At 42.7% G+C, this 18,763-nt stretch overlaps 1 protein-coding gene and 1 pseudogene across 3 annotated transcripts in view; both read left to right on the top strand.

Moving 5' to 3' along the window:
* DRC9 (dynein regulatory complex subunit 9) overlaps nucleotides 1-18,763 on the top strand; it is a 49,184-nt gene that overhangs the window by 4,253 nt on the left and 26,168 nt on the right. For all 3 annotated transcript variants that reach the window (XM_027774213.1, XM_006154549.3, XM_006154547.3), the window contains 3 exons: nucleotides 985-1,249; nucleotides 6,670-6,893; nucleotides 13,127-13,255. In XM_027774213.1, coding sequence (XP_027630014.1) covers nucleotides 985-1,249; nucleotides 6,670-6,893; nucleotides 13,127-13,255 — 618 coding nt within the window. The remainder of the gene's footprint in view (nucleotides 1-984; nucleotides 1,250-6,669; nucleotides 6,894-13,126; nucleotides 13,256-18,763) is intronic.
* LOC102501280 (60S ribosomal protein L10-like) lies at nucleotides 16,732-17,340 on the top strand (annotated as a pseudogene).

Here is an 18,763-nt window from a genome sequence, read left to right as displayed (position 1 = left end):
TGAGTTTTACGCCACCGGGTCCGGGACACGAACCGCGGTCGACTACGTGGGAGTCCAGCGACATAGCCATTACGCTAACTGCTGGTTCCCTTGACTTTGTTTTTTTACTATGACACACTTTTGGTTAGCATCTAAACATACTGATAAGAAAAAAGTTAATTTTGTCTCAAATTTAAATTGGTTATGTATAGCCAAATAGCATGAGCTACATATCTTTATGAAAGAGTAAGATGTTGGCCTTTGGTAAAAATGGGAGATACTTAAGGGAAATATCTCACTTTTGTTTTTTATGTACATTATATAATAATATAAACATCACAGGAGCCATTCTATTGATAAATGCTGCCTATGCTTTGAAGTTTAGTAATATTTACTTTTTAAAAAAGAATTATTTATTTTTATTTATGTATTCATTAAAAAATTATTCATTAATTTATTTTATTTTGGCCCAAGAAAGACACAGAGAGTGAGAGAGGGGGAAGTGAGAAAGCAAGGCCACCAGATATGGGACTCGAACCATGGCTGGCCATGTGGGAGTGTCCAGCACCTTAACTACCATGTCACCTGCTGGGACTCCATTACTTTCTATTTTACCAGAGAGAAAGATACACACACACACACACACACACACACACACACACACATGGAAAGTAAGAAAGCAAGCCACCTGGTCTAGGACTCGAACCATAGTCAGCCATGTGGGAGTGTTCAGCGCCTTAACCACCACGCCACCTGTTGGTCCCCTTTACTTTTTTAAAAAGATTTATTTATTTCTTCCATGAGAGAAAGAGAGACAAAGAAACAGACACCTCAGCCAGCAAAAGTCACGGGCATGCACACACGTGCACAGTGTGCTCAGTGAGGTCCCAGCTCACAAACCCAGGACCTAGTCCAGTTATGTTATTGTTGTGCCACTGCCTGGTCCCTGTTTAAGTAATATTTAAATGTTAGTTGCTGACTTATTTTTTCTTTATTTTTCCTTAGAGACAAGCTGGAAACTTCAAACTTATCCTCAAAAACCTGGCATTCTGAGGTGATGATGTCAGTCACCGGCGAGCCACCTGGTGCTTTAGAAGAAGAAGAAACAGCTAAAGAAACACAGGTAGAAATCATCCCAGAGACCATTGAGCCACTGTCCCTTCTAGATGTGCTGAGGATCTCTGCAGTTCTGGAGGATGCCACAGACCAACTCTCTATTCTAAGCTATATCATGCCAGTCCAGTATGAAAGAAGACCGAACAGCAGCATGGTAGGTATATTCACGCAGCGTTATGTCATTTTGCTTTCTCTCCTTTCATTCCTCTCCATCTTTTATTTTTGGTATGTCAATGCCATTAAATATAATGTAGGAAATAGCACTTTTATTAATTAAAAAAAATGTTATCTTTATCTTTATTTATTTTTAATTTGACCAGAGAGGGACAGAGAAAGAGGGAGAGAAAGAGAGAGGGCAAGTGAGAAAGCAAGCTGCTAAGTCCAGGACTCAAAACGCAGTGGGCCGTATGGGAATCTAGCACCCTTAAACACCACACCGTCTGCCGGCCCCTGGCACCTTTACTTTAGATAAAGGGCCACAATAATCATCTGAGATAGGTAGTATCAATTGATGGCATGAAATAGCCATAGCTCAAAGTATATTATTAGGCAGAATATCCTTTTCCAATATGTTGGTATTATTCAAAGAAGCTGATAATTAAATCACTATAGTTTTGTTTTGTTTTGCCATAGGGCACATATGCTCCCTAGAGAGAGACAGACAGTGAGAGAGAAAGTGAGAAATCGACCCCCAGGGGAATAGCCAGGCTGCAGTCTTTTCTCTTCCATTTTCCTCTTGGGATTTTGGGTACAGATACATATGTGCCCAGTGTGATTTTTTTTTTTTTTTTGAGAGGTTTTTGCTATAGGGCGTGTGCGCTCACCAGCCAGCGAGAGACAGAGACACAGAAAGCAAGAAATCACCCCCGGGGGGGGGATGGCCATGCCACAATCCCTTCTCCTCCATTCTCCTCTTGGGATCTTGGGCACGCATGCACATGCGCCCGGTGTGAGTTTTAAGCCACCGGATCCGGGACACGAACCGCGGTCGACTACGTGGGAGTCCAGTGACATAGCCATTACGCTAACTGCTGGTCCCCCAGTGTGATTTTTGAGCCACCATGTCTGGGACTTCAAATGTGGCTGTCTTGTGGGAGTCTAGCATTTTCACCACACCACCTGCTGGTCCTTACATCACTGTAAATATGCTATATATCTCGATATTAAATGATTCACACTGAGTTGTATTTCTCAGCTGCTAGAAGCTAACTTAACACTAAGGGGGAAAAATTCAACTCTACAATCTTTTTTTTTTTTTTTTTGGAGAGGTTTTTGCTTTAGGGCACGTGCACTCGCCAGAAAGGCAGAGAGAGAGACAAAGAGACAGAAAGTGAGAAATCACCCCCAGGGGGAATGGCCACATCACAATCACTTCTCCTCCATTCTCCTCTCGGGATCTTGGGCATGCACACACACGTGAGTTTAAGCCACTGGGTCTGGGACTTGAACCGTGGTCAACTACATGGGAATCCAGCAACATAGCCATTACGCCAACTGCTGGTCCCTATTATTATTCATTTGGAATTACCAGAGGGCATGTATGCTTGCCAGAATCAGAGAGGGTGGGGAGAGGGAGAAAGCATTCACAATGGAACATGGTCACACCACAATTCCTTTTCCATTTCTCCATCCTGTTGGGGTTCTTTTTTTTTTAATTTGCCACAGAGTACATGTACTCAGCAGAGAGAGAGGGAGAGAAAGGAAGCACCCCCTCATGGGCCATAGGTCACACTACAATCTCTTTATCTCTCCCTCCTTTTGGGATTTTTGGCACACATGCACATGTGCCCAATGTGTTTTTCAAGCCACTGGGGCCAGGATTCAAACCATAGTCAGTCAGGTGGGATCCATCTCTCTTAACTACTAGGCTATGGGGCCAGACCTGAGGCATTTTTTTCTCTTAAGTTTATTTATTTATTCTCCCTTGAGTAAGAGCGAAGGAGACAGGGACAGCTACCCCCACCAGGATCCTAACACCATGATCCTGCCTAGTCTCAGCAAGCCCCAGGTCATGGGCATGTGCGCACCTAGCATGTTCAGGGAGGTCTCTAGATGCGAACCTGGAACTTTAACATGTAGATCCTTGTAGAGTTTTGTGTATTGCTATGCCATCTCTAATGTTTGGAGTAGTTTCTAAATGACACTAACAAATATAAGAAATTTTAACTAAATTAATTTCTTTATTAATTTATGAGGACAAATAAATTAGAGGCCAAGAACTGTCTTTTTTTAAGAGAGATTTTTGTTATAAGGCGTGTGTGCTCGCTAGAGAGACAGAGAAAGACAGAGAGACAGAAAGTGAAAAATCACCCTCCAGGTGGATGGTGACACCGCAATTCCTTCTCCTCTATTCTCTTGGGATCATGAGCACACAAACACACATGCCCTGTGTGAGTTTTAAGCCCCCAGGTCTGAGACTTGGACCACAGTTGACCACGTGTGAGTCCAGTGACATAACTATTATGCTATCTGCTGGTCCCTTAGCCACAGATTAAAGAGAAATCACAAATTAAAAACATACTATCTCTGTGGTCCCCATTTCAGTTTCGTTTGGCTTTTCCTGTATGGGCCTCAAAATCTGTGCTACTTCACTAAATCTGCTATCAACTTCTGCTTTTCAGCATGATTCACCTTTCATTCTTTATATTTCAAATTCATGTGTTTGATGAACATTTGGGACTCTACTGTATCCTAGGCATTATTCTAAACAATGGGATGATAAAGATGGTCATATTTAATGTCTAATCTTATTCCAAATGGAATTTGATACTAATATTTTTAAAAAATTAATGAAGGGAACCAACTGGCAGTGTGGTGGTTACTGTGGCTGAATCCCACACAACTGACTGCACGATTTGAGTCCTGGACTTGATGGCTTAGAGTATATACAGGGCATGTGTGTGCACGCAAGGGGAAATGGAAGGAAAGGGATTGTGGTGTGGCTCCTCCATGGGGGGCTTTCTTCTTTTTCTCTCTCTTGTGGAGAGCAGCAGTCTGAGAAAACCTGTGACCTTTAGACACATGCAGAAACGCACTTCAGTAAACTACTCTAGCAGGGCTATTGGAAAACATTTACATACGGAAACACTATCTGTCTGTTGTCAATAGTTTTCTTCTTCTTGTTGTTGATAACCAGTACCCTGATACTGCCAGTGTGGGGCTAAAGGGAGTCACATGTGTTTATCAGATTGTCCCCCTAAAGGATCAGAGAAATTAATGATTTACATCCCAAAACAACTGGCTTTGCATGCCATTTCCTTCTCTCCTATTCTCTTTGAGTCCCATTTCCACTTCTCCCATTTTCTGCCCTTTAAAAGAATAAACCTGAGGCTGATTTCTGTCACAACTTCTCCATCAGAGAAGCTGTGCCCATCGGATCCTCACTTTTCTATACTCGTGTGTCTTTGTGTGTTTGTTATTGCATCTATTTCTAATCCACAGCCTTCCCCACTCAGAAAACCTTGCTCATGCTGAGCAGGTCCTGGCACTCTCTCTTTTCCTGTCTCGAGCAAGCGCATGTGCCCTCTGGCAAAAAATAAATAAATAAATAAAAAGAGAATTGCCATCTCATGGCAAGGTGGGTAAAGCAGCTTGATCCTGTATGGCTAACCATGTAGTTCAAATCCCAGAACCAGGGGCCTGGAAAACATGCTGGGTGCATATATACGTTTGCCCACAATCCCAGGAGGGGGAAATGGAAGAGAAAGGATTGAGGTGTGATCATCCCACATTGTAGGTCCTTTCTTGTTCTCTCTCTCTCTCTCTCTCTCTCCCCCTCTCTTTCTCTTTCTCTCTCTCTCTTAGGCTCACACACCCTCTAGCAAATTAAAAAGAAAAATGGAAGTGAATCAAGATCTATCAGACACTATCCCTTCCACCATAGAACCTATAATGTGATGGAGATATTTTACAAGTATTCATAATATGGTGGGGCCACCAGGTGGTATGACAGTTAAGCTGCAGGACTCCCATATGGCTTACCGCAGTTCAAGTCCTGGACCCAGAGCCTTGAAACTTACACTGAGCATGTGCACATGGGTGCCAAAAATCCTGAGAGGAAAGTGGAGGAGAAGGGATTGTGACTTGGCTATCCCCCTTGCGGGGTGATTTCCCACTTTCTCTCTTTGTCTCTCTGGGGAGAACATGTGCCCTGTAGCAAAAATCTCTCTTAAAAAAAAAAGAAAAATACAACATGGTGAATGCTGGCTAACAGATATTTCACTAGGAACTTTACCTTTGATCAGAGTCTGTTGGTTTACCAGTCAGTATATTGGGAAATGACAGAGAGAGGGAATGTTGTGTGAAGGTAAGAAGACAAAATGGCAGGACTCATGGTTTGGTGATTGAAGAAAAAGGCACATTTCCAGCCAGCAGGTGGTATGGTGGTTCTGGATTCCCATATGGCCAACTGTGGTTCAAGTCCTGGGCCTCATGGCTTTTTAAAATTATTTAATTTTATTTATTATTATTCTTCAATTTTACCAGAGAGAGGCAGAGAGGAGGAGAATGATAGTGAGGAAACAAGCCACCGAGTTCAGGACTCAAACCATGGGCGACCATGTGGGAGTCCAGTGCCCCAACCACCATGCCAGCTGCTGGCTCCAAAATTAAATGATTTTTTTTTTTAAAGAAAAATATAGGGGACAACAGGTGGCATGGTGATTGAGGTGTTGGACTTCCCACATAGCTGACCATGGTTCGAGTTCCAGAGCTGGTGGCTTCCTTCCTCACTTTCCTTTTCTCTCTCTTTTTCTTTTTTTTGTCTCTGGCGAATGCATGTGAAAAAAAATAATAAATTGGGGCCAGCGGGTGACATGGTGGTTAAGAGCACTGGACTCCCATATGGCTGACCATGGTTTGAGTTCCGGACTTGGCAACTTGCTCTCTCTCTGTCCCGTTCTGGTCAAATTTAAGTAAATAAATAAATATAAATAAAATAGTTCTTTAAAAAAATAATAAAATAAAAGAAATAATTCTTAAAAAATATAGACAGAGGTCCTCTTTCTTATAATATTGACAGAATTACAATAAGTTTAAGATCTTCATTGGATTTATTTACAATTCTTGAATCAGGCAACATTTTATTTGTAACTAGAATAAACATTCTCATGAGCTGAGTGTAAGAGGTTGTTTTGCTAAAAGCAAAGGGCTGAAGAAAGCAGAACCAAGGAACAAAAAGCTGATTGGTTATTTCAAAGTTGCTTTCCTTGTCAAGTGAAGAGTAGGAGACAGAACAGTAGAGAAATAACTGATTGGTTGATGTCAGGTTATTGCAGGTTCTTTCTGTGTAGTGATTAAAGCAGAAGGAACTTCTTTATTATGCAGATTGAAGCTGACCAGTCCAGGTCTCTCTCATTCTGATTTCTCAGAAGATCAAATGAACAACTTAGTTTGGGAACTTTCGCACAAGTGACTCCATTTTGATTTTTAGTCTGGTATGTCGGGGTCTAGTGCAAGAACTTAGGCCAAAATAGTAGCCTCCTATAATTTTTATTTAATAGTATTTTATCTTTACGTATTAAAAAGAAGAAGAAGAAGAAGAAGCTTTCTTAATATCATTTCTTGTTTTAAAAGAAAAGCAAAGAAATACATTTGGAAAGAAAAAGTCTAGTTCCGATGTCCTCAACCTCAAAAAGATATAGTCAATTTTACCCTAAAGAAGAGCCCAAGTTGCCAGAAATCAGAAAAGAAGGCCAAGGTGCTGTGGACTTGAACAGAATACAGGATCATATCTTCAAAAAACCTACAAGACAGACCATAATTACTACGGAGACACTGAAGAAAATTCAGATTGACAGGTAAGGAAGGAAAGCATATTTGGACATGTAATAATGTATTTACACATAGATGCAGAGAATGGGTAAAGGAGAGCCTAACTAACCATTATCTTCTGTTCTGGGTTAGTTGTATGCAAAATGACTGCTGATAATAGGATTAGCTACAGGATTCCAAGGCACAGCATGACAGAGTTGAAGGCTATTTGCTATTGGGTGAGATATTGAGCATTTCTTTCCAGTTCTTAAAAATTAGAATGATGGGGACCAGCAGGTAGCATGGTAGTTAAGGCACTGGACTCCCAAATGTCTAATCATGGGTCAAGTCCCAGACCTGGCAACTTGCTTGCTCACTTTCTATCTCTGGTCAAATTAAAATAAATGAATACAAAAGAAAAGAAAAGAGGGACCAGCAGTTAGAGTAATGACTATGTTGATGGACTCTCATGTAGTCGACCGCTGTTCAAGTCCTGGACCTGGCAGCTTAAACTCATGATGGATGTGTGTGTGAGCATGCCCAAGATCCCAAAAGGAGAATGGAGAAGGGATTGTGGTATGGCCATCCCCTCTGGGGGGTGATTTCTCGCTTTCTGTCTCTCTGTCTCTGTCTTTATTTTATTATTATTATTTTTTTTGGAGAGGTTTTTCACTATAGGGCGCATACGCTTGCCAGACAGACAGAGAGAGACATAGAGACGGAAAGCGAGAAATCACCCCCCAGGGGGGATGGTCATGCCGCTGCCGCAATCCCTTCTCCTCCATTCTCCTCTCGGGATCTTGGGCACGCACGTACACGCACCCGGCGTGAGTTTTAAGCCACCGGGTCCGGGACGTGAACCACGGTCGACTACAGGGGAGTCCAGTGACATAGCCATTACACTAACTGCTGTTTCCCATCTGTCTCTGTCTTTATGGCGAGTGCATGCGGCCTATAGCAAAAACCTCTCTAGAAAAAAAAAAAAAAGAAAAAAAAAAGAATAAATAAATACAATTAAATGTTTTTAAATATTAGAATTATAAGGCCAGCAGGTGGCATAGTGCTGGACTCCCACATGGCCAACTGTGGTTCAAGTCCTGAACCAACAGGCTTGAAAGTCCTGTCAGGTGCATGTGTGTGTATGCCCCAAGTCCTGAGAGGAGAACAGAGGAGAAGGGATTACGGAATGGGCATCCCCTCTGAGGGGGCAATTTCTCACTTTCTGTCTCTCTGTCCTTCTGGTGACCACATGCGTACTATAGCAAAAACCTTTCCAAAAAAAAAAAAAAAAACCTAAAAGTGAGAATTATGGGGGCCAGCAGGTGGCATAGTTGTTAAGGAGCTGGACTGCTACATGGCCAAATATGTTTGGAGCTTTGGACCCAGTGACTTGAAAATCATGCCGGTACGTGTATGTGCATGCCCAGAATCCCAGGAAGAGAATGGAGGAGGGGGATTGCAGCTTGGCCATCTCCCTCGGGGGTGATTTCTTCCTTTCTCTCTCACTGTTTTTCTCTGCTGAGCACACATGTATTATGGCAAAAAAAAAAAAAAACTTAAAAAATTAAGGGGTTGGCAGGTGGCGTGGTGGTTAAGGGCACTAGATATCTTCATGACCAACTGTAGTTTGAGTCCCAGACCTGGCAGCTTGCTTTCTCACTTTACCTCTTTCTTTCTCTCTCTTTTCTGATCTGTCTCTCTCTGGTCAAATTTAAATAAATAAATAAATAAAGTTAAATAAAATAATTCTTTAGAAAAAATTTTAAAAAATAATGATCATCTTACAAGCATTAGTGTAAGGATTAGAAATAGAGCTTTAGTATAAAGTTAAAATAATTCTTTAAAAAATAATGTGGGGGAGCTGGCATGGTGATTGGGGTGCTGGTCTCCCACATGTCCAACCACAGTTTGAGTCCCGGACCTGGCAGCTTGCTTTCTCACTCCCCCCCATTTCTTTCTATTCAATTAAAAATAAATAAATGAATAAAGTTATAATAATTCTTTTTTTAAATTTAATTTTAATTTTAATTTTTTTTTGAGAGGTTTTTGCTATAGGGCGCATGCACTCACCAGAAAGGCAGAGAGAGACAGAGAGACAGAAAGCGAGAAATCACCCCCCGGGGGGATGGCCATGCCACAGTCCCTTCTCCTCCATTCTCCTCTCGGGATCTTGAGCACATATGCACATGTGCCTGGTGTGAGTTTAAGCCACCAGGTCTGGGACTCAAACCACGGTCGACTACATGGGAGCCCAGCGATATAGCCATTACAACAACTGCTGGTCCCATCCATGGAGAATTTTAATCCTGAGGGTTTATTTATCTATTTATTTATTTTGTTCTTTTTTTGGCTGAGAGTAGGTTCACTTCTGGGAGATGGGGGGAGTAAGAAGGCACCCACATAGGGAATGATCATCTAGCAATCCCTTTTCCAACTCTCCCTTTTATTGGGAATTTAGGCATGAATGCACACATGCCCAGGATGTTTTATCAAGCCACCAGGTCCAGGACTCAAAGGGCACGGTCAGCCATATGACATCCAACTGCCTTAAGTACCATGCCACTGGCTGGCCCTGTCCTGAGAGTTTCTTTTTTCTGAGAGAGATTTTTACTGAAGGGCATTGTACTCTTACCAGAGAGGCAGAGACAGAAAGACAAACAGAAAGCGAGAAATCACTCCCCAGGAGGGATGACCATGCCCCATTCTCCTCTTGGGATCTTGGGCATACACATGCCTACACACAGAGCATGAGTTTCAAGCCACTGAGTCCAGGACTTTTTTTTTTTTTTTTTTTTTGAGAAGTTTTTGCTACAGGGCACATGCGCTCGCCAGACAGACAGAGAGAGACAGAGAGACAGAAAGTGAGAAATCACCCCCTAGGGGGGATGGCCACACCGCAATCCCTTCTCCTCCATTCTCCTCTTGGGAGCTTGGGCATGCACGCATGCACACCTGGCATTAGTTTTAAGCCACCAGGTCCAGGACTCGAACCGCGGTCGACTATATGGGAGTCCAGTGACATAGCCATTATGCTAACTGCTGGTCCCAAGTCCAGGACTTGAACTGTGGTCAGCCACGTGGGAGTCCAGTGACATAAACAGTATACCATCTGCTGGTCCTGCCAATCCTGAGACAGGTCGGAGTCCTAAGACAGGACTCGTTCCCATTGTGCTATCATTCATTTCTTCGTTGTCGACTGGCTTGCTAACACAGAAGCTTCTTAACCTGAAAAGAGGGTATAACTTTATGGCAAGGACTTTTGGTAAATGGGAATTTACTATATAGAAGTTACCCATGGCCATTAGGTAAATGCAGCCTGAATGAAGTCTGTTTTTGGAAAGTTTTATAGGAATGCAGCATTGCCCATTTATTCACATTATCTCTGGCGGTTTTTATGCTACAGTGGTAGAGTTCAATAGTTGCAAAAGAGAATTTATGACCTGAAAAGCTAGATATATTATTTATTCCTTTATTGGAATAAAAGTTTGGCAACATCTATATTAAACCCTAATGAAGGGTATTGTGCCTTGCTAAAATCAGTCTGCCCAATTTGCATATGTGACAGAAAGATATTCTGCTTATAAACTGCCCTATCTATGATCTATGTAACATCAGTTGTTTTTTTTTTTTTGCTATCGGGTGTATGTGCTCACTGGAGAGCGCAAGCTAGGAAAAAAAGCAAGAAATCATCTCTGATGGGGGCATGGCCATGCTCTAACCCTTCTCATCCATTCTTCTTTGTTCTCAAGATTTTGGGCACACACATGCACACGAACATAGTTTTCTTTTTCCTTCTATTTAAAAGAATAACTTATTTAATTAAATTAATTAATTTATTTTTAATTTGACCAGAGAGAGAGAGGAAAATGAGAAAGCAAGTTGCGAAGTCTGGGACTTGAACTGCAGTCAGCCATGTGGGAGTCTAGCACCTTTAATTACCACACTGCCTGCCGACCCCAAGATATTTTCCAAGCTGCTAGTTCTGGGACTTGAACCACAGACTTATCCATGTGGGATCCAGCTGCCTTAACCACCTTTCCACCAGTTGGCCAGGTAATGTCTTTTTAAAAAAGAATTATTTATTTATTTTTATTCATTATTATTATTTATTTTTTTAATTTGACCAGAGAGACAGAGAGAGAGAGTGAGAAAGCAAGCCACAAGGTCCAGGACTCAAACTGCGTCGGCCACGTGAGAGTTCAGCACCTCAACCACCATGCCATCTGCTGGCTCCAACAGTAATCTTTTTCTTTCTTTTTTTTGCTTGCTGCAAAGACAAAGAGAAACAGAGAGACAGAAAGAGAGCAATCACCCCCCGGGGGTGATGGCCACATCGCAGTCCCTTCTCCAGCATTCTCCTCTCTGGATTTTGGGCATGCACGCACATGCACCTGGCAAGAGTTTCAAGCCACTGGCTCTAGGACTCGAATGGCAGTTGGCCAGGTGGCAGTCAAGCAACATAACCATTATGCCATCTGCTGGTCCCAGTAATGTGTTTTTCATTCTCAGTGTTGTCAACTTGAAAAAGGAGGGCCAAGATATAGTAAGTGAAATGAAAATGGTTTATTTGAGCTAAGGACTTAGGACAAATCACATGGGAGATACAGATTTTAGCTGCCTAAAAGTGCACACCAAAAATAGCCATCAAGAAGGTTAATTTATATTGGGGGGAAAAAAGGGCAAGAAGAGAGGAGTTTACCACATGTTTGCCTAGGACTCCCGCTGGGCCCAGCTTGGTGACACAGTTGGTAGCAAACTGAACTGCAGTTCTGAAATTCACATGGCCAACTGTGGGCCTGGATCCCTGAGTTGCCCTGAAAACACATAGGTTACATGCACATGCCCAACATCCTGAGGAGCTGGAGGGCAGTAGAGAGGGCAAGAGACCGTGGCTGAGAGGCATAACAAAGGCCTCATTGCTCATGTCCCTGTGGGGCCAGAAAATTCCAACTTCTCTGAATTCTTTTTCACCAGTCCCCTCACTCTTCCCCCAAAGATACTCTTCTAAATTTGATGCTTATTGTTCTCTAGCATTTTGCGATGCTTTTATTGTGTTTTTATGTGTATTATTTAAATAATACATGTAGTTTTACATGCTATATACATGGTATCCTACATTTGGGATACATAGATTTAGTATTTGTGGTTGGTCTTTGGTAAAGTTGAAGTAAATTAAAATGGAGACCTGAACTGAAGAATCCCTGAGCAGACAAAAGCAGTTAGATGGGCAAATAGGTGGCATGGTAGTTAAGGTGCTGGACTCCCACATGGTTGACCATGGTTTAGGTCCTGGACCTGGCAGCTTGCTTCCTCACTCTCCCTCTCTTTCTCTATCTCTGGTCAAATTAAAACATAATAATAATGGGGACCAGCAGATGGCTAGAATCCCATGTAGTTGATCACAATTTGAGTCCTGGATCCGGTGGCTTAAAATTCACACAAGGTGCATGCATGTGTGTGCCTGCCCAAAACTCTAAGAGGAGAATGGAGGAGAAGGAGCCGGGGCATGGCCATCACCCGGGGAGTGATCTCTCACTTTCTGTCTCTCTGGTGAGCACATGTGCCCAATCCCAAAAATCTCTCTAAAAATAATAATAATAATAATAAAATAAGATAAATACTTCTTTTAAAAAAAGCAGTCAGGCTGCATTTATGATCTCAACCTTGCGTGATCTACAAACATAAGCACAAATTATCTTGGGTCATTTCTGGTCAGTACGTATGTTAGACAGCCACCTAACGTGACTAGGTGACTAGGGACTTCCCAACAAGTACCTAAAAAAGGCAATTTTGTAATTACAAGCCAATTACATCATTATTTTGCTTCCATATTTTCCTGTTAAATATTTTCCTCTGACATTTTGTCATTGGAATACTAGACCGCTTTGGTCAACTACCATGCCACTTGCAGGCCCCTCAAATAAACTTTAACATTTTAGTGTGCCTCAGATTTTTCTTTTGACAGTATGTAAACTTTTTAGGCTAAGGAAGTTCTCTTTGATCTCTATTTTGCTAAGAATTTTTTGTTACTCGTTTTTAAATGATGGGGGATGTTGAATTTTCCTAAGTGCCTTTTTTGCATCTGTTACGACTGTATATCTCCATTAGCCCTTATTAATGTGGTGAATTCTCCTGAGATTTTTCTGATGCTAAACTATTCTTGCATTCCTGGGATAGTTCTATTTTAGTTATGACGTTCCCTCTGGGTCTTAACTTGTGTGACTTCTGTGCATTTGAGGAAATACATCTTATTAACTTATCTTTTTACTTCTATTTACAGGCAATTTTTTAGTGATGTGATCAAAGATACCATGCAGGAGTTGCAAGAATCAGGGACTTTCACCAACCTCCTGGAAGCTTTGAACAAAGAGAGAGAAAACAAAATACATTTCTATGATATCATTGCCAGGTCAGAGTAATGTTAGATTTATTTGCTTTGCTGTCTTTTTCTTTTGAGAGATTTTTGCTATAGGGCATGTATGCTCACCAGACAGAAAGTGAGAAATCACCCCCCTAGGGGTGATTGCCATGCTGCAATGCCTTCTCCTTTCTTTTCTCAGGATCTTGGCATGCTTGCACACACACCCTGCGTGAGGCTTAAGCCACCAGGTCTGGGACTTGAACTGCAGTCAGCTAGGTAGGAGTCCAGTGACATAACCATTACACCATCTGCTGGTCCCTGTATCTTTTCTTTTTTAAAAATTTATTTCTCGAATTTTATTTATCATTATCATTATTTTTAAATTTGACTAGGGAGAGAGAAAGGGAAAGTGAGAAAGCAAGCTGCCAGGTCTGGGATTCGAACCATGGTCGATCATTTGGAAGTCTAGTGCTTAATCACCACACTACCTGCCAGGCTCTGCATTTTTATTAACACTGTTTATTAATTACAGGACACATGCAACTGCCTTTTTTGTTTGTTTTGTTTTGTTTTTGGCATAGGGCAGGTGAGCTAGTCAGAAAGAGACAGAGAGAGGGTGAGAATCCCCGCTAGGGAACATGGCCATGCTGCAGTCCCTTCGTCTCTTCTTCATTCTTTTCAAGATTTTGGGCACACGTGCACACATGCCTGGAGTGTTTTTTGCCGTGGGGTCCAGGACTCAAACCATAGTTGTCATGTAGGAGTCCAGAGTCTTAATCACCATACCTACTGTTGGCCCCATATCTTTTTTCTTTTAGATTTTTTTTCTTGACAAAGGGTATGTGCACTCACCAGAGAGAGACAGAGAGACAGAGAGGGAGAAAGCACTCTCCAGTGGGTTGTGGTCACAGCACTCCCTGCCCCTCTATTTCCTCATCCTGTCGGGATTGTGGACTTGCATGTATATGTACCTGGCATGTTTTTCAGGTGGCCGGGCTGGGATTTGAACTGTATTTGGCCATGTGGGATCTGGCTCCCTTAGCTACTATGCTTTGGGGCCAACTCTAACTTTGCTATATATTTTTTTAAATAATTATTTTTATTTAACCTTATTTATTTTAATTTGACTAGAGAGGGACAGAGTAAGTGAGAGAGAGAGGCAGGGGAAGTGAGAAAGCAAGACACCAGTTTTGGGACTCAAACCACAGTTGGCCATGTGGGAGTCCAGTACCCTTAACCACCATGCCACCTGCCAGCCCCAACTTTGCTATATCTTAAAGTGCTACATGTTGAATATTCCTTATAATGAAATGCTTGGGGCCAGAATTGTTCAGATTTCAGATTTTTTTGGATTTTATAATATTTGCATATATGTAATGAAGTATCTTGGGAATAGAACCTAAGACTCAATATGAAATTCATTTATGTTTCATATATATATTATACACATAGACCAAAGGTAATTTTATATAATATTTTACATAATTTTGTCCACGAAACCTTTTGTGGGTATACTTGTGTGGAAGAAACTGGCTGTGTGTAGAAGAGATATATCGCAGGTAAAGAGGGCTGGGAGTCTTTTTTTGAGGGATGCTGAATAAACTGTATTGTAAGCCTACATTTTGACCCACCAGTCACATAAGGTTACATGTAGAATTTTCCATTTGTGGCATCTTGCTGTTATTTTATTTATTTATTTGTATATTTTTTGGAGAGGTGTTTGCTATAGAGCGTGCGCACTCACCAGAAAGACAGAGAGAGACAGAGAGACAGAAAGCAAGAAATCACCCCCCCCAGGGGGTGGCCACGCCACAATCCCCCCCCCCGGGGGGTGGCCACGCCACAATCCCTTCTCCTCCATTCTCCTCTCGGGATCTTGGACATGCACGTACACATGCCTGGCATGAGTTTAAGCCACCGGGTCCGGGACTTGAACTGTGGTCAGTTACATGGGAGTCCAGTGACATAGGCATTACGCCAACTGCTGGTCCCTCTTGCTGTTACTTTAAAAGTTTCATATTTTGGAGCATTTTGGATTTTGGATTTTTAGATTAGGGATGCTCAACTTATATAAAACTTACTGAAAGTTCTTGATTTTTAAACCGAACCAAACACATGCTTTCTTTTGTTTTGAAAGACTTTTGCTATAGAACATGTGCACTCACCAGAGAGACTGAGAGATAGAAAGCAAGAAATCACTACCCAGGGGGATGGCCACACAGCAATCTCTTCTCCATTCTCCTCTCAGGATTTTGGTCATACACACACATGTACCCAGCATGAGTTTGAAGCCACAGGGTCTGGAACTCAGACTGCGGTTGACTACATGGGAGTCTAGTGATGTAAACCAAACATGTTTTCTAGGGAAGGTAACTGTAAGAAGTTTGAGTTTGAGAGGGTAGGTGGGAGGGACTCAGGAAAAAAGCATAAAGCATTTTAACAGTCACAAGAATGTATGAAGATGGGGCAACTGGATTGTGGAATGACATATCACAATGGGGTGAAAGAAATGTTGCCAATCTCTCTCTCTCTCTCTATACTTTTTTTTATTTTTTTTTAAGTTTTGCTATAGAGTACAAGTACTTGCCAGAGTGAGAAATCATCCCCTGGGGGAATGGTCACACTGTAATCCCTTCTTCATTCTCCTCTTAGGATTTTGGGCATGCATGCACACATGCCTGGTGTGATTTTCAAGCTGCTGAGTTCTGGACTTGATCCATGTAGTTGGCCATGTGGGATCCACCCACTCTAACCTCCATGCCACCTGCTGGCCCTATAGTTTTTGATATATATATTTTTTAAAAAAGATAAATAAACCAGAAGAACAAAAACTGAAGGTATACATGATAATGAGGTGTTTCTGTTGAAAATAATGAATATGTGGGGCTGGCAGGTGGCGTGGTGGTTAAGGGCACCAGACTTCCACATGGCTAACTGTGGTTCGAGTCCCGGACTTGGTGACTTGCTTTCTCTCTCTCTCTCTCTGTCCCCCTCTGGTCAAATTAAAAATAAATAAAGTTAAATAATTTTTTAAAAAAATAAAGACAATAATGAATATGGTAATATCCTTGATTTGATTATCACAAACAACATGCATGTTTTGAAAGAGCATATTGGGTTTTTTTTTTTTTTTTTTTTTTTGGGCAAGGTTTTTGGCAAAGGGCACGTGCCCTCCTCTCAGAAAGACAGAGAGAGACAGAGAGACAAAAAGCGAGAAATCACCCCCCCACCTCCGCCAGGGGAGATGACCACGCCGCAATCCCTTCTCTTCCATTCTCCTCTCGGGATCTTGGGCACGCACGCACATGCGCCTGGCATGAGTTTATGCCACCGGGTCCAGGACTCAAACCATAGTCAACTACATGGAAATCCAGCAACATAGCCATTATGCTATCTGCTGATCCCTCGAAAGAGCATATTATACCCCACAAAGATATATAACTAAATATAAATAATAAATTATTTTTAAAAATTGTATTGAGCTCTTTGCCTCTGGCATACCACTGAAGATCTTGCTGTCAACCATGGGCCACCACCCCACCTGTTGTTACCCATATCGTGAGAACAAGCCCCACCCAAAGTTGTGCTTCTGCTGTATCCCAGATGCCAAGATCTCCATCTTCTACCTGGGGCAGAATAAGGCAAAAGTGGATGAATTGCCAGTCTGTGGCCACCTGGCATCAGATGAACAGCTCTTGTCAGAGGCCCTGGAGGCTGCCCGTATTTGTGCAAACAAGTACATGATGAAAAAGTGTGGCAAAGATGGTTTTCCTACCCTAACCCTATTCCTAAATCCTTTCCATGTGATGCTCAACAAGATGTTGTCCTGTGCTGGGGCTGACAGGCTCCAGACAGGTATGAGGGGTGCCTTTGGAAAGCCCCAGAGCACAGTAGTCAGGGTCCACATTGACCAGGTTATCATGTCCATCCACACCAAGCTGTAGGACAAGGAGCATGTGATGGAGGCCCTCCGCAGGGCCATATTTAAGTTCCCTGGCTGTTAGAAGATCCACATCTCAAAGAAGTGGGGCTTTACGGAGTTTAACGCTGATGAATTTGAAGGCATGGTGGCTGAGAAGCACCTCATCCCCAATCGTGGTCCCCTAGACAAGTGGCAAACCTTATACTCATGAGGGTTCATACTGTACTGCCTCTTCCTTACTCATGCTCATCAATAAATCTGACTTCTGTCCTCCTTAAAAAAATACTATTGAAAAAAGTAAAAAAAGAAGAAAACAGAAATCTGAGTACTAGTCATAGCTCTGCCAGTTTAGTAACTCAGATTTCTGTATCTTTAATATATTAAGAATATCCTCTGAGGGACCGGCAGGTGGCATGGTGGTTAAGGGCGCTGGACTCCCACATGACTGACCATGTAAGAGTCCCAGACCTCCCGGCTTGCTTTCTTGCTTTCCCTCTCTCTTTCTCTCTTTTGCTCTGTCCCTCTCTGTTCAAATTAAATGAATAAATAATGTTAAATAAAATCATTCTAAGAAAAAAGAATATTCTTCTCTGAGAAAACACCAAATGGCAGATGACACTGGTACAGCAGGAGAATCCAGAGGCCCCATGGTCCCTAGGATGGGAGGCAGCAGCGCCCTCTATGGAGGCTTGGGCAGCTGCCTTGAGGCTGGAGTTGAGACTGTGGCCAAGGCCATGGAGCTCACGGAGACAAGACCAAGGACAAAGACTGGATTCCAGTCACTGAGCTGGGCCCCCTGGTCAGAGATAGGAAGATCAAATCCCTGGAGTTGATCTGTCTCTTCTCTCTGGCCATCCAGGAGTCTGAGACGATTGACTTTTTCTTGGGGACACCTCTCAAGGTTTTGAAGATCATGCCTGTGCAAAAGCAGATTTGTGCTGGTCAGGGGACCAGGTTCAAGGCATTGGTCATATTGGGACTACAATGGCCATGTTGGTTTGAGTGTGAAGTGCTCCAAAGAAGTGACCACCACCATCAGAGGTGCCATCCTGCTGGCCAAGCTCTCCACTGTCCCTGCACAGAGACGCTACTGAGGGGAACAAGATTGGTGAGCCCCAGTGTCCCTTGCAAGGTGACCAGCTGCTACATCCCAGCCAGGGCCTGCGTGGTCACCCAGGGCAACTTCGCCAAGACCACCTTTGATGCCATCTCTAAGACCTACAGGTATCTGACCCCCGACCTCTGGAAGGAGAGACCATGTTCACCAGGTCTCCCTGTGAGGAGTTCCCTGACCATCTTGTCAAAACCCACATCAGTCTCCATGCAGAGGACCCAGGCTCTAGCTGTGGCCACTACATAGGGTTTTCTTACAAGAAAAATAAAGTGAATTAAGACTGAAAAAAATATTCTTTTTTCAAGTTTATTTCCTTCATGAGCAAAAGAGAGAGCACTCCCAACCCGTACCAACATTATACTCTGTCTCTCCAGCCTCAGCCAGCCCCAGGGTCATGGACCACACATGCCTGGTTGCTTAGGGAGGTTTCTGGACACAGATCAGAACCTTCCCATGTGGGTCTGCTCCAGAGAGTTTTGCTTTTTACCACTGTGCCCCCATTTGGCCCCTAAGCATGTTC

Source organism: Tupaia chinensis, unplaced genomic scaffold, assembly GCF_000334495.1.
Source record: "Tupaia chinensis unplaced genomic scaffold, TupChi_1.0 Scaffold000415_1, whole genome shotgun sequence".
Lineage (NCBI taxonomy): Eukaryota > Metazoa > Chordata > Mammalia > Scandentia > Tupaiidae > Tupaia > Tupaia belangeri.
Note: the sequence above shows the minus strand (reverse complement) of the source record. Positions and strands in the feature narration are given on the sequence as shown.